General features: G+C 33.3%; 1 protein-coding gene across 14 annotated transcripts in view; it reads right to left on the bottom strand.

Moving 5' to 3' along the window:
- The window catches only part of LOC149896897 (serine/threonine-protein kinase MARK2-like), a 162413-nt gene that overhangs the window by 59718 nt on the left and 85173 nt on the right, over positions 1-17522 (bottom strand). For 11 of the 14 annotated variants that reach the window (XM_090117097.1, XM_090117108.1, XM_090117095.1 and 8 more), the window contains exon 2: positions 12950-13829. The exons of the other annotated variants lie outside the window; for them this stretch is intronic. In XM_090117097.1, the coding sequence (XP_089973223.1) occupies positions 12950-13753 (804 nt within the window). In that variant the 5' untranslated portion in view covers positions 13754-13829. The remainder of the gene's footprint in view (positions 1-12949; positions 13830-17522) is intronic. 14 annotated transcript variants of the gene reach the window in all.

Genomic DNA, 17522 nt, shown 5'->3' with positions numbered 1-17522 from the left:
CGCTAATAGAAAGCCACTTGTCTAGGGGGGCAGATGATCATCATAGCGACATAACAATAAATAGATTTTGAAGTGAAACTACTTAATTGCGCGTTGGGAGTAAAATAAAAAGGTCGCGTCATGGCATAAGGCGACGATTTTGGTGAATCTTGCCAAAGGAGTTTCACTTCTGACACGTGTGCTCAGCATGCATGATCTTTTTATTTGTTTCACGATTACGAGAAGTATTTTTATTTCCTAATTATTATAAGATTAAAACGAAAATTAAATATTTAGAAAAAATCTATCTACCCTACATTAAATTGAACACAGGAAAAACCTATAAAACAAGGAAATTACTTTTCTATCTCTTGTTTTCCCTTTTAGGAAGTCCAAGCAAACGTATCCTAGTCTATTGTTCGTTCAAATATCTATGAAACTTCCTATGCCGTATTTCATCATGCGATCCATATCCCAAAACCCATTTGAGATAAACAACACGTCTGCAATTAATCAAGCGATACATGATACACCATTTGATCGACCATTTTCCGCATAAATAAACAACTTTTCCAGTCTGTGTTTTTGTATAACAGAAATTTTCAACTTCGTATCCATCCAACAATGTAAAGAAAATTTTGGCACCATAAAATACAAAAGAAGATACTTTATTTATCAATCTATTTTAATATAATTACGATTTACGATTTGTAAGAAATACTTTTTGCACAACGAATTAATAGTCCTTATAATTTTTTACAATGCAATCCCCATCGTCAAAAGAAAACCAACTCAAAATCTATACAATTAAGGTACAGTTTCACCAAATTAAATAAAACAAAATTTTGGCATCGCTACCTCCGCGTCTAGACTTTACTTAATCAGGAACAAAATGGAAGCTTAAAAACCAAAATATAATGAGCTTTTTATACCGAAACGCCGCATAAAATAAACTACGAGTATCGTTAGTGAGGGCTTTACAGTCTCGCCCGTAGTATCATTATATTAACTGCCCGTTAAACATCGTATCTCTATTTTAACTGTTGGTTAAACGTCGTTCGTACTAAGTATATATACATATATTTAAACAGCCGGTTAAACGTCTGGTTAACTTTGTAAATGAGTCGAGTCTGTTCGAGACCACGCTCGTTCTAGCGTTCAATTTGTTGGCTAATTAAAATAATGCATGTCTCTATAAAGCTAGTTTTACTTGTAGTGAAATATGCTTTAATTTATCAGCTCTTATTTCATGTTTTCTTTCTTGATTTCGTCATCATAATGTAGAAAAACATAGGATAAATGTTCCATGTCTACATCTATATAAAATGGATCTAAATTACCTTCTAAAATACCGAACAGACAATGTAATACCTACTTTATATTAATAAGGATTGTTAATTCAAAGAATGCCTCACTAATTTGACTAAGTCCTTCCAATTTTTTGCTAATCTATAATTTTATTTGATAGCTTAAGTCATCCATACAATGACTTCTCTACTCACTATAAATAGCTCTAATGCACTTTTATCCAAAACACTTTTATGCTAATAAAGTGCGCTTTTTACTTCGCAAGCAGTTTTTCTTAGAGCACTACAATATGCTAATCCACCCTAATCTCAGCCTATCAACCCTTGTAATAAAAATATTCAGTCGACTGCTTTAATTTTTTCACATTATGGCGTCATAAAATACACGGAAGGGCCGTTGAGATTTAGTCAAATATTGCGTGTATCGCATAATATTATATAAACAACTATGTTTACATTGTTTTTGCGTATAATTTAATTATTAATCTGCTATATTTTAATAATTTCAGTGAGGTTATGTCAGTAGTTAATGATTACAGTTTGGTTAAGCATCTTGCGTCATGAAATATATTCATTCAAATTTAGCCATTATAATAATACTTTTTAGTTTTTGATACATTAGCTTGACCAATAGATTATTAAGAAACTTTACATCCGTAACAACAATACTCAAAAAACCATTTAGCATTACACATAGCTTTAAACACTTTAATCACATAGAGCCGTTCCAGGCTTACCCGTTTCTTAGCCATGGCACTTCACACAAACACCATAATCACAATGGAAGAGCTACAAAAAAACGCGTGCACACCCCCCGACAGCCGAAATGATACTGCGGAACCGAGGGGGTTGAAAACGGCAAAACAAATGTAAAACGTCCCAACTCTGCGTTAGCTAGCATACGAAAATACACTCAAATACCAAACATTTAGGGGTTAGAATCCTATGTTTGTATAAAGGTTAAAAATCCGATTCTTTTGTTCGCTGCTGTATTCAATTATATTACGAATGTAGCCGGAATTGACATGAAAACGTCGTGATAATCTCTCCCGTTGAAGGGTTTACGGAGCAAGCTACAATTTTTAGTCAAATTCAAACATTTTATCATGCAGCTAAGCTTCTTTAACTAACATTTGGACATTCATTCTCTATTTTAATTCTACAAACAATCTAAGTACATATTCTATTTCATATATCAATCGACTATATTTAGTTTGAATTGTCATCAAATCTGCAACTTTTAATAACGTTTTACAAGCGTATATCCGATACTAGATAAAAATTCCTGTCATAACCTTTCCCGTCGTAAAAACAACGGTTTTAAATCCTGACTATAATCCCACCGGCAATACACCTATGATCCCTTTCTTACGTAACCCGGTGATATATCGAGAAGCTCTGCTACCAGCTTATAAGCTGAAGCTTTCCTTTCTTGACCTTTAAGTCATCTTAAAACTATCGTAAAGGGCAATCACAAAATGAGAAGGTAATGCACATTAATTCATTTTATTCACGTATAAGTTATTGCTTGGCTTTGTAATTTATATGATTTAAAAACAAGCTGTGCCCCGCGGTTTTATCAGCTCCTATTGGTCTTAGCATGATGATATAAAGGCCTTCCTGGATACATATATCCAGGCCTAGCCATAGCCAGGCATAGCCCATAGGCTATCTAACACTGAAATAAATTTTCAATGCGACTAGCATACCAGTTCTCGAGATTAACGCATTCCAGCAAACAAACAGACTCTTCGGTTTTTTTTTAGTAAAGATTGGAAGATTTCACTTTAACTGATAAGGTCAACGTCCTCTGAAATCAAGTCTATTAATACTTAGACTTATTACTAAATTACTTTGAGAGAGACTTTCTTCCGAACATTTTATCAAGTACTTATGTTTGAGACAGCTTCTAAGTAAAGTATATAGTAAATTACATAACGAAAGCCCCGAAATATCTATACGATAAACTAACCTGGATGGGGGAGGGCAGCGCCTATGACACCCGTTCCTCATTTCGTAAACTTGCCATGCCAAGGAGTTTCACAATTGCCTTCAGGGGAAGTTTCAAATACTCCGCAACTAAGTGTTGGAACAATCTTCCACCACCTATATTAAACTCCAACACATTAAACTCTTTTAAAATTAAATATAAAAAATACCTGTTACAGGAGTTCAAAATCCAACCTTAGTTGCGTATTTCTCATTAGGTCTTAACGTATTTTATATTATGTAGGTATATTATCATTTTATCTGGATATTAATTAATTTATTGTGTATTGTTATTGTTGAAAAATGTGAATTTTATTTATGTGTATGTATATCGTGTGTTTTTTATTTACATGTTCTAATTAAAATATATATTTGCGAACGTACTGCCGCTCCAATCACTACAGAGAGGGGCCACTGAAAATCAGTGTTGCAACTGTGTCGCAACATATACTGAGTGGCTACCTGGTTTGGCTCCACTTACTTTTCCTCACATTTATTTTATTTTATTGTATTAATAAGATTGTTAATTTGTTACCTATTGTTATTTTAATTGTTTACTTGTTTATCGTTTATTTAACAGTTTTATTTGTTTGAAACTGCTTGTTATCTGTGTTTTTATTATTAATTTAAATTTTATATTGTGGAGTCAAATAAATGTTTCTTTCTTTCTTTCTTTCTTTTTTCTAAATTGAATTAACAAAACTCTTCACAGTGACCTATTTACCCGGTTTGCGCATCAACACACTCCTCCCTCTAGGGATACTGTTATATTACAGTCCCTATAATATAATGTAGTGTATACTATACATTTCTGAGTGTCCGAATTATTAGTTCTACGAATTCAATGGAGCCGCATACCAAATATGTATATGTACATACAAAACCACTTCCCAGTATAAATTTAATGTAGTTTATAATGGTATTATTTTATTGTTAAAGCTGCAGAGATTATTTGTGTCAAGAAGCTAATATCCGTAAATGCTGGTTTGAATAGAAATTTATTTCTATTTAGAATAGTGGATTTATCGAAAACGGTTATATTATAACGCTATATAACATCACACTACGACAAATAGGAACAGAGCAGCAATTAAAATATATTTAGAATGCAGGTAAAACTGCAAGACACAGCTAGTACAATACAATCACGGAGATTCGCCAACGACTAAACAGTTATGTTGCAATCTTAAATGTCGGCATTTCTATCGTAGGTACAATTAAATTATAAAAAGATTTTACTTTTCACCTTTAGCAATTACGAAAAGTTTATTGTGTGTGTGTTAATGGAAATTATATCTCACTTATCTTATTCGAATGGATGATTTTATTTCCATTTATATTTAAATTTAATCACTTAATTTATGAGTGCTTTTTAACAAAAAATGTTTTTAAACCTATAAACAACTTTAGAAGCTCTTTTGAATCATCATAATATTTTTGTCTTTACAGACCTCTCCGAACGGCAAACCAATATTATAAAAAAAAATGTGTGCGTGTACTATAATAGTGTACACACGTAAGAAGTGAAACTTCTTTATGACCTTATTTTTCAAAAAATAATTAACTATATGCAACTTTACAGAAATATGTCGAATCACGCGTGGTAGGAAAAGAAAAAGATGGCGCGTAACGGAAAAATGTCACGCGTAACGAAAAATCAAAAAATGTTACACTACATTTTTTTCCAACCCCGATAAAGAAGTTTCACTTCAATAACCTTTAAATGTATCTATATTCAATATAACCTCTACTCCTAACTAATTCGGGTCAACAATCGATCACAATAGCCGCTACCATCAATTGTAAATCACTGGCGAGCGAGATAACTGTCAAACTTACTGCAAAACAATATACATAATTAAACCAGTCTGTGGGGAAATGTAAAAGCCTTTGCTCTACAAAAGGTGGCGTAGCAAAATGTTTTGAAACAATATTGTTTAGGTATGAAAGGTTAATAAAAATCTAAGTTTTCGACCTTGACGGACCCAGGCGCTAGCCGCCATCTTGAATTAAAGGTGCTAAAATTAGGTATATTTTAAATAACTTCTCAATTGTTTACTAAATCACAAAAGTGTCTATGAGGGGTTCAAAGAAGACAAAATTACCTACATTTTTTTCATACATGATTATTCTGTAAGTCTTAAAGGTAAAAAGTTACAAGCGACGGAAATAATAATATTTACAGAAATCATATAATTTTAATTTTCTTTAAAAATTGTGCAGCAATCTTTTTTTATTCTTTTTGATGGCCCGGGCTGGTTAATGGTGGCTTCTTCATTATCGTCGCTGAAATTTTCTGTTTCATTGACTGTATTTTTAGTTTCCAACCATGAAATTTCGTCGATTAAATTTACTTTTTATTGATAACTTTATGAATCGTTCATATCGGATATCTTCTAAGGATTCCTTATCCATGTCCCCTCCGTAAAAAGTTACTAGAAAGCGTGCTCCAGCGTCTTCGATTTCTTCTGGTCATGATGACGAAATTTCATGGTTGGAAACTAAAAATACAGACAATGAAACAGAAAATTTCAGCGACGATAATGAAGATTAAGCCACCATTAACCAGCCCGGGCCATCAAAGAGAATTAAAAAATGATAGCTGTACAATTTTTAAACAAAATTAAAATTATATGATTTCTGTAAATATTATTATTTCCGTCGCTTGTAACTTTTTACCTTTAAGACTTACAGAATAATCATGTATGAAAAAAATGTAGGTAATTTTGTCTTCTTTGAACCCCTCATAGACACTTTTGTGATTTAGTAAACAATTGAGAAGTTATTTAAAATATACCTAATTTTAGCACCTTTAATTCAAGATGGCGGCTAGCGCCTGGGTCCGTCAAGGTCGAAAACTTGGATTTTGATTAACCTTTCATACCTAAACAATATCGTTTCAAAACATTTTCTACGCCACCTTTTGTAGAGCATAAATACCTACAGACTGGATTAAATATATTTTATCCAACTTCTACAATCTGCAACTTAGACAATACTTACGTAACGGAAAAGAAATATAAATCTTTTCCTGCAATTTTATAACAACTTTTTAATTGAAATGCTACTTTCTTTTTTCACATTCTTTATTATATTTTTTGCTAATCGATAATATCGTTTTTCTATTAATTGTACAAAATTCATCTTAAATAATGGAATAAAACAAGATAATACGCAGTGAAATTGTCTTCATAACAAATCTGCGCAAATCTTACCAAACTTAATATATAAAAATTCTTCTCATAAACATTAATTTTAATAACATCTTATATCATCTGACGACAATAAATACATCGCTCTAAACACACCACACTTTAAACTATGTATTACTTTCCACCCGCAGCTTCGCCCGCTTTGTCTAAAACCTAACAATTATTTTATATAGTAAAACCTTCCTCTTAAGGGCTTGGTCTAGTAGTGCAAACAAATGCATCCTGTCATCCTATATGTAAATAATACAAATGTACTAAGGGAAAGTTGCTCCACTTAATTTTTAAAAATTAAATCATTCGTATGCATAATTTAATATTCGTAATAAGTACCAAAAATGACAATTTGAAACAATTTTCGTGAAAATTACACCGGGTGATTTTTTTTATCATTACACAAAATTTGCGAATACTTTCTATTGATATCTTCAACTTCATGTTTATATAACTGATCAACTTTTACAAAGAAATTTGGACGAAATATAAAAAAAAATAAGCTTTCCATACAAAATGCATAACTCTATACATTTTTTTCGACCTAAGTTTCTTAGTGAAAGTTGTTCAGTTTAACTAATAAAACGGATAAACAAATTTTGTATATAATAAAAAAAATGTAATGTTTGTGTTAAAAAATTATAAAATAGAAAAATACGCAAATGAAAACAAAAGATATTTATTTCTGACTAGCTTCCGCCTGCGACTCCGTCCGCGCGGATGTCGGTCTTCGCGTCTTCTACAGATTTATTATATTATGTATAATATATAGATTTATATTGATAAACCTAATAAATCTTTTGCTAGCATTCTGATGCTTTATCGGTTGCACTGGATTTATCTCTTTTTTTTTTTCAATCGCTTGAATGATATAGGATGGGTCCTTGATGGGCATCGAATGCTGAAGTCTCGAATCAATCAATTCTGACAGTAGGCAATTTATGTAAAATCTTGATAATGGTCCATCATTTTATTTTGCCTAAACGTTACATAATTTTTTATATATTCTATTTTTAACGAATGATTCACTCCAGTCCAAACAGCAAATAAGCAGACTTCTGCTTCTGCAACGTTTAGTTGCCTGCTTATTAAGTCTGCTTATTTGTATTTCAAAAGTGTTATTTTTTGCATTGTATTTCAAATATTAATTTTTTTATTTTTAACCGCATCTTCCGCATTCATGTCTTTTGCCGGAATTAGACATTTAACTTCTACTAGTCCCATAACCCATTTTCCCTTTTTGATATGGGAGTGTATACAGTAAATTTTTTAGATATTTCTCGTTATACTTTTAAAAAGTTATTATTGTCATTTTGCTCATTAGGTAAAGTAATTTCGATATCAGTTTTAAGTTTTTTGATACCTGCAATAATAACGTCATAATCGCCTGCACATACTTAACGATTACACCCTGTATACAATCCACCATCCACATTCATAATGTTTTCCTGTCCTCCTCTCCTTTACGCTGTTCACCGATACATTTTAAATGAGTAAATCTGCTACCACTGAAGGATGTTTCATTGTGATCAGCAAATTTTCACCACTGTTGTCGATTATTTGTTTTTCATTTTTAATCAGCAATTGGGAATCATCAGTTTTGTTTTTTGCAGATTGGTGATGTACCCTAACAATACGTCGAAAAGGGAAAGCATCAACGAATTATCGTTTTCGTCCTCTTTTTTTATTCTTCGCGTCTCTGTTACTTGTGTTTGTTTAGTTCTCAACACCCACTGAATTTTCTATGTTATGGTGATCTTCCATTACATCTGAGTTTTGATGATGTGATGATAATCCATTCGTTTTAATATTGGTACTTAGAGTTGGTGGACTAAACTAGAAATGGCGGACTAAATTTGTCAGCGCGTCTGTAAGATCAGAATATAAAACCAACATCCTGTATTTAAGTTACAAAATTAATAATCAAACAACATGCCGCTACGTTGAAAATAACTAGAAGAAAAAATTAAAACACCTCGGCAACGACGGCACCTTTTGGAGTAAACAAATCATTTTCCCCGTATGGGGATTTCCCCGGATGAACTTGGGAAGTTCAAGTTCTCAATACAAGTTTATATTATATTTCGTATTTCTCAAACGAAAAATAAACATTTTTGGAACTTCAAAAAAAAAATATATTATAAGAAAATTTATGAGCTTACTTTAGTTTTAAAGAAATATACATCCCTTTACTGACACCCCGTAAAATAAAGAAATTGTTGCCAATCACCTTTGCAATCTATTTGGTTTCATTAACTTTATGTTCGAAGATAAATTTTTTTGTAGTAGTTACACGCGTATTTTTTTCGTTTATTTTCCATATCGAAATCAAATGTTTAAAAATACGAATATTTGCACAAAACTAAGATAAAAATAATCAATTAACAAAAATATTAAATTTAATGAAGTAGAGCAACTTTCACTTCGGTATGAAGGAAAATCGAGCGTAGAGCACACGTCAGAACGCTCCGGCCCAAGGAGCGCGACTAAAGAAATTCGCTAGGATTTTTCCTAATTATTTTAAATATTTTTTTAATATTTAAAGAATTATCAAAATTCAAAAAAAATTTTTTTAAAGGATTAATACTCATTGGTCTTCAACCAACTCGAATAAATTAATGGAAAAAATAACTTTTAGCAGTATTTATCAATAGATTTTGTAAGGCAAAAAATGGGAAATTTAATGAATTTATAACGTTCTAATTAGGAAAATCATAAGTTTTTCGGCAATTGTATTCAGCAGTTTTTAATAACGACTATATAAGGATAATAATGCGCTGATCAGATTGTATAAATTGTAATCGGTTGCAACGTAGTGAGTGCACAAACTTAGCTCGAAATGTCTTTGGGGGAAAGAGACTTATCTTGAAGGCCTGATTAAGGTAACATAAAGTAACTTTATAAATGTGAAAAAATTCACGCGCATTGCGTATATAACACTAATTGATAAACAAGAAAAAAAAATTCAGTTTATCATTTCATTAGCCGGGAAAAAATTGTCAAATAACTTGTTGAAAACGCAATTTTGCTAGACTGCAGCCTTAAATCATTCTATCTATTAAAAAAACCGCATCAAAATAGGACATTTCACACTACTAGGTATGTAATGAAGAAAAATCAGTGCTACGTATGTTACATTCAAAGTCGTTCACTTTACCATTTTGCGTTTCCATGCCGGCTCCAACCATCGCCTTCTGCCCACGGCCACACAAAACTGGCATTGGATTACCATAACGGATTACACACGCACTTATCCCTCCCTATATACAATATATAATCTGTATGAAATCTCACATTCGCTCTATTACATTTCACACTGCCACTGCTTGTAACAGCGTAACGACTTCAACTGGTAGGGTTTCCTAGGCTTCGCTTACGTCAAGAGTATTCGTGAATACCATAATAATATTACGGCAGTATGTAGCCATAAATATGGGTTAGAGCCGCCCTCGCTTCTCGGCGTTTTCTGCGAAATATCTGAGTTGTTTAGCCGCTTGTTATATGTATGTATATGGTATACCGTATATTGGATAAATAAATAAACCAGTTAAGTTTGACACGTCGTGTACGTGACAGCGCGTACGTTACGTAGACCTAATCTTATTTTGGATCTGTTCATTCAATGTTTATCTTTATCAAGGGTGTATGAGTATGACAGTATGATGTATTTGGTTAAGGTCCTTACAATGAAAATTTGAGAGGCCATCGAAATCCATCATATAGTTTTGGTATACCTAATTCTTCTGAATAGATCAGAAAATGATTCTTCTATTTCTGTAAATTTGGAATTAATTTCTTACATTATATTAATAGATACAAACACGCTTCGAATTCATAATTCTGTCTTATATTAATTACTATTTCCCCTCTTAAAAACAAACCAAACTTTCGTATTCGAGATTCACACCTTTCAAATCGTAAATTTACTGAAAATTATCTAACCTTAATATAGACTACTAAACAAACCACCATAATGAGTAATGACTAATGAAATTACACATCCAACTTCACCAGACTATCTACTTTCTTTTAAAAACCTAACTACATCGTGTCCACTACAAATTATAATACGCATTCTTGTCAAACACCACTCGTCGCGTGGACCGGTTATAATGAGCCGGGTGTGACGGTGACGTCATCAAGGTCGCAGCAAATGGCCGGCCACCACGCGCCCGTATATGGGGAATTGTGGATTTTAAACATGGACATCTTGGACGTATTAATTTTATCTATCTTACATCTTGTTACTTAACATTATGAAGGGAAGAGAGTTATTTATGATTTATACAAATTTTACACATTCCTGAAACTTTAAAGCATATTTTTAAAGCTACATTTTTACCCCGTGACGTAGGTTATATTTAAAAAGTTTTCTTATTATTATATAGTTTGAAATATTGTTTTTAATTTATCTTTATATTTGTTATCGCTACTATAAAGTGGATCGACCGCAGCATCCACTTATTCCAAGAGGGTTCGCCGAATATTATTGACAAACAAATGGACAATCATCACTTTAAGAACTATAAATTGAGATCTTCTAATAATAACCTTTCGAACATTTATAAGAGCAACCATTTTTTTAAGGCTTCAAATTATTCTAACCCTAAATTATTTAAAAAAGATGCTATTCCAATTAATTTGCATATTCATAATAAAACGAAATATCACAAAATTTTTAGTCACATTTATCTGCTAATCTTTCTGCAAATGTTTGATACACTTGAAAATAGATTTATTATCTTTCCACTTATCACAATTATAAAGTTTCTCAAAATAAACATAGCCATTACCTGTTAACGAGCGTGCATACGTGTTCCATCTTACCACAGATAAAAAATAAAACTTATGGAAATAACCACAGCTTCTTACCTGCAAAGGAAAATAAATACTCAATTAATATGCATATCGAGTGAAATAAAAACCACAAGGAGATCAAAGTCAATCAATATGAATAAAATTTTAAAACTGTGCTTGTGTGTTTTTTGAATAATTATGGTTAATTATCTAAATTTTAAATCTACCTTTAATGCTTATCTAAATCTTGAATAAATCTATGTGCATTCATTTCTCTTGCATCAAATTATTATTATAAGCTAGCTGGTATATTATGTGTTTTCTCTAATTTTTAAATCCCTCAGAATAACGTAACTTTTATAGGTACTTGCGAATTAATATTGAAAATCAGATAAGTATAGTCTTATCCCATTGATATGAAATAGAAACAAATTTTAGTGTAGATATAATTATTTAGAAATAAAAATATATCTACATTCGATACAAAATTCACACACTCTAGCACACTGCACTTAATTTTATCTCCCGCCGGGAACCAAACCCGCGTCCATTAGGTCGCGTTCACACTCAATCAATTACATTAACTACGGACCAGCCGTTCGGTGTGTCTCTTTGAAATGTGAGTGTCTATTAATCATTATTTAGGGTTCTGTACGGAAAAAAATATAAATAAGCAGTTCCGTATGAATTCTACTCATTCTACCACGAAATCATTATGTTCAATTATTAATCCTTAAAAAATTTAATAAAATAAACTAATATTATAAGTAATGAATAAATTTGAAAGTGTGTGTGTGTGTTTCATTCAACCTGTTATATTCTTTTACAATGTATGATTTTAAAATTTAATCAAGTATGCAAAAGTTGAAATTGTGAAGTTCTTAAACAACCTTACAAAATACCAAAAACTGCTTATTAGTTATTGCTAATCATTTCTTATCAAGTAAAAATACAAAATGTTTGTCTATCAAGCGCTATCCATACTTAACACTACACCTACCGAGATGCGTAGATACTAGATTTCATTCATAACTAAACAAAATACTTCATAACATAATAATCTTATATTATTCGAATACCATATAACACGGATCGTCACACTTGACCCCTAGCTGTTTGTCTTTCGTAACCGATAAGTCATCATACAGTGACGCAAGCACACATGGCTCTGCCTACAATAACACTAAATAAAACGGAATCATATAATATTTGTCGTAAAATTACGAAACACGACACCGACCGTACCGTACCTATAAGGGACATCATAAAACTTTTGAGTATTATACTGTGTGAGATAGCTGTATTTTTTATGATAGGTTCTTTACCTGGTTCACGATCACCGTTAATATTTAAATAAACAAATAAATACGTATGTTAAACTAACTTCACTGACGTAATAATAATGACTATGACGTATTAGTAATTTACTTGTGACGAAGAAACTTTAATGTTCTACTAATAGCCGTAAATAGCTAGGTATATTTAGAATACATACTATCTTTTATTCCAATATCACAAATTCGTATACAACATGATTATACATTATGTCCTATTTATTACCTAACAATCAACACAACATGTTGACAAAGATAATCCCTACAAATAAATCTCAAAGTTCATCAAACAATATTCCGCACTTCCTACTCGAACACAAATGGACATTCACAAAATTACCTGCGTGGTAGAACGCGTGGAGACTGGCGACGTGGGCGTCTTACTGGCCGCAGGCTCCGCCCTCGCTTCGGCCAACACTCTGTGCTCATGTTTAGTGCCAACCACGGAGCGTTTAACTTGCTCCATCCTTGCTTGAATCGCCTTCCTCGACATCACTTTAGTTTTCTCGTCTTTCGTGCCTCCATCGGCCAGTTTACGCATCAATCGAGCGGTAGCAGCAACTGAATGCTGTTGCGTATCGGAATTCGTTCGAGCTAATCTCGTACCAGGTCTGGGCGCGGGTGCAGTCGCACCTGTACTGCTACGCGTCGTTTCATTCCTATTGAACTGTACCACATCGTGTTCTGTATCAGAATCTGCTGGTAAGTATCCTCCGCCACCGACGGAAGACACTCCAGTGCGTAGAAGATTCTCGTGTTCGGCGTAACGCACTCTTTCGTCCACTTCTACGTTTCCATTCTGTGCTCTTTCCAGCCCGCGTTCCATTTCACCGATTTGCCGCTCGAGTTTTCTGAGCACATCGTCTGACGGTGGAGTGGGGCCGGTTTCATCGGATTCTGGTTGAAAAGATTTGAGGTGTATGGGATGTGCTCTGTTGAGTTCCAAACGCTTGGGAGCAATTCCCGTAGTTGTAACTTCGTACTGAGCGCGTTGTGGTTGTGGCGTCCTTTCCAACATGGCTAAAGACACAGGAGAGGGTGGGGGAGCTCCATTAACCGTGGCCTGGCCTTCAGCGGCCGGCGACACCCGGGGAGCTCGGAAGCTCTTCCTCATAAAGTCCTCTCGAGTCAACTTCCGCTCCATGTTCGTCAGTATACCATTATAATTATCACTTTAGTTCAATGTATGAAACTTTCATCACTGTTCATAATATGTACACCTATAAAAGAACGGTTTATGTAATAACACAAGGTCGGTGATATGAATATACGATTGGCTATCAGAAACGTGACCGGCTTGTATTAATCGATAGATATCCTAGCGATCGATACGAAACACAACTCATTTAGAATACACCACAATGGGTAACAGCGGCATCAGAAAACTACAGGCCAGCTCTGACGTCATATAAGACTAATACATCAAAAATTCTGTTGACGCACGAGTTCATACTGCTTCGATACCATTGTATATGCGATATCTAATCAATAGTTTATTAAAAATTCAGCGACAATGGCTGCAGATGTGGCTAACGAGCAATTGTAGTGACTGTTATTTGTCATAGACTACAAGCCCGCATATGAAAAAAATATGGGTCAAATGAACCACCACGGGACATATCTAGTACGAAAGAAGAGCAAAAAATAATAAGATTCATCACTATGCCGTCACTTGTAAGCTGTCCAACTGAGTGCAGATGAGAATTGAAAAGTACAGGTAGACTCGGTAAATTTTGGTCATATATTTTTGTACGGCATTCTTAACCATCGATAGATCCATTAAAAATAATAAGAAACCGCTTAGTGCCGTACAAAAATGTGGGTCCACCAAGTCGGAATTTTCATTTAATTTCCGAGAGTTACCGGGGGTAAATTTGGTCATTTGACCATGTACGGCATCTGTGTCATACTATTGCTATACTGCTTTTAATCCATTATTCCGCAACGCCGTACAAAAATCATGGGGACAAGGGGAAAAAATCGAGAGTTGCAATCCCCTCTCTTTCCCCACTCCAGGGGGTCATTTGACTAAGTACGGCTTCGGTTCCAAAACATTATCTAGCACTCAAAAGTACTATTAAAAGCAATGCCGTCAAAAAATAATTGTTCTTTTAAATGTATACCAATAATCATCTTAATTTCATCGAATTCTTGATATAAAGAGCTGTAAGGTCATTTGACCCTGTACGGGAACTTTTTTTTTAACATGATATTGTAAAATTCAATTGTTGTATAGTATTGCCGTTCAAAAGAAACCGTTCTAAAAAAAGTTATAGAGAAATGCAAACCCAGAAATTTTGTTAAAGTTTAAACATCGTAGATTAATGAAATATAATAGTTTTCTACACTTTATTCGTTGTTTTAAATAGTATTAACATAGATAAATTAGGAAAAAACGATGCCGTACATTTTTGTGCAGACCACATCTTTTAGGCTGATGAAAGCGACGAAAGCTACAATTTTAAGGGTGCTTTATGGCCATTTGATACAGTACGGCATTAACATATTTGTACCCAACTACGGCAAAGCAAAAGGAGGGTTATGGTTTTGACAGGTCATGTATGTATGTTCATCTATTCCCTCGTAACTTCTATACTACTTATCAGAATTCGACAAATGACATATCATTAGAAGCGTCTGAATTGTTCACTGGATAATCAGTGACCAGCTAGCTAAAGGCTATATGGGGTTTCACAAATGTGGCGCCCTCTAGCGGACAAAACATACAGAGTAAAAAAATAAAGTTAAGATAAATATGCCGTGTTTGGTATCATTTGAAAGCGCTTTACTTGTACATTTTGAATATGTATATATTACTAGCATTTGCTTGTGACTTTACCTGTATTCATGGGCTGATTGAATATAATTCACATCTTTTCGTTCATAGCTTTTTTATTAGTTCATCAATTTAACGGAGTCCATTCCACTTGACTCCGACTTTCCAAGGTGATAATTAACCACCTCGAGCTTCTTAATATTAATGTATATTTATATTTTATAAGAAAAATATAAAGCAAACATTTCGTTATATGGATTTTTTCTTTTTCAGATTTTTCCCCTTTGAACCAACGAAAATGTACGGCACATGAAAAAATATTATCTATGCATAAAATACTTTAAAAATAAATTTATTTCGTGTTGTGTCAAATGACCCCCTGGAGTGGGGAAAGAGAGGGGATTACAACTCTCGATTTTTTCCCCTTGTCCCCATGATTTTTGTACGGCGTTGCGGAATAATGGATTAAAAGCAGTATAGCAATAGTATGACACAGATGCCGTACATGGTCAAATGACCAAATTTACCCCCGGTAACTCTCGGAAATTAAATAAAAATTCCGACTTGGTGGACCCACATTTTTGTACGGCACTAAGCGGTTTCTTATTATTTTTAATGGATCTATCGATGGTTAAGAATGCCGTACAAAAATATATGACCAAAATTTACCGAGTCTACCTGTACTTTTCAATTCTCATCTTCACTCAGTTGGACAGCTTACAAGTGACGGCATAGTGATGAATCTTATTATTTTTTGCTCTTCTTTCGTACTAGATATGTCCCGTGGTGGTTCATTTGACCCATATTTTTTTCATATGCGGGCTTGTAGTCTATCATAAATAATTTGACAATATAAACTATTATTACGGAATATTTTGTATTAGCAACAATATAATCAAATCAGTGAGAGGGCAAAAAATATACCAAAGAGTAAACTAACGATTGGACCGTAACGAGAAGTAATTCGATAAGAATCGAGTCTCGGGAATCAAATGTTAGGAAAAAAATAAACAAAAGTTATCCGAATCATTACAAGAAACAGCCGTAAGCTAAACTAATACATTTCTTTATACACTTCTAGAATTATATTCCTCCTGGGTAATCGAATTGATTAACTTGAAAAACTAACTACAGCATTTTTTTTTTAATTTATCTACGTATACACAATTCATCATTTCACAACACGACAACTTCCTTGACGAATGTGAAAAGAATATTCGAAAATAATGTCTGACTAATAGCCGCCGCGACCTTGGCATTAGAATCGTTCGAAACTGTAAACATCAATAGCACATTAGAAGAATTGGAAATTATGAAGAATCGAAATCGAAATGTGAACGGTACAAGCATAGACATTCCTGGAGTGCAGGGCGGGAGTGAGACACCAGCGTCCGGACATCTGGAAAGAGAGAGACAGGGCATAGTTAGTAAAGGGGATCCAGCCAATCACCGTGTACCCACAGTAGCTGCACACAAAGCCGTAGAACCTGTAACGGACGAGTACCAACACCACGACACTTGAACCAATAAGGACGGACGCACAAACAATAAGCGACACAAAACAATGTTCCAATACACTTGAGACGTTTGAGTATGTAAATTTTGTAAATTGTTTTTAGTTGTAGATATCGTGTACTTGAATATTAATTAAAATGTATCTTAAGCACGAGTGTCAAATGTATAGAAATACTAATTATAGTGTGGAGTCACTTGTCGACAAGATAGATAATGTATACAATATGTATATAAAGTTTAAATCAGTATAAAGTTATGAAGTACATATTATAAGAAAGGATTCTAATAAAAATATTTTACCTCGTGTTCATTACTGATTTACTGCAATAACGTAAAAATAACCTAACTATGTATTGACTAGTTGAGTAAATTAAAATGCCTAAAATACATCCAAATAGCCAATATCAATTTAACAATAGCGCTCTCGTAATCAGAAACTCATAAGCTTATCAATTCCCTAAAATAGATAGTGAAGATACCACGTGATATTAATAATCTAAATATTATAGATAATATGCTTTGTAATCGATGTTATAGTACGAAAATTTAACGAACAGAGTAAATAATGTATTAATGAACGACTGCCTACTAGTAGTATAATGGTAATCAGTTAGTTATTATT

Source organism: Colias eurytheme, chromosome 27 (assembly GCF_061535395.1).
Source record: "Colias eurytheme isolate Ceu_HAF_F1 chromosome 27, ilColEury1 Martin Lab GWU primary, whole genome shotgun sequence".
In the NCBI taxonomy this organism is placed as follows: Eukaryota; Metazoa; Arthropoda; class Insecta; order Lepidoptera; family Pieridae; genus Colias; species Colias eurytheme.
This window is presented reverse-complemented; position numbering and strand designations above follow the sequence as displayed.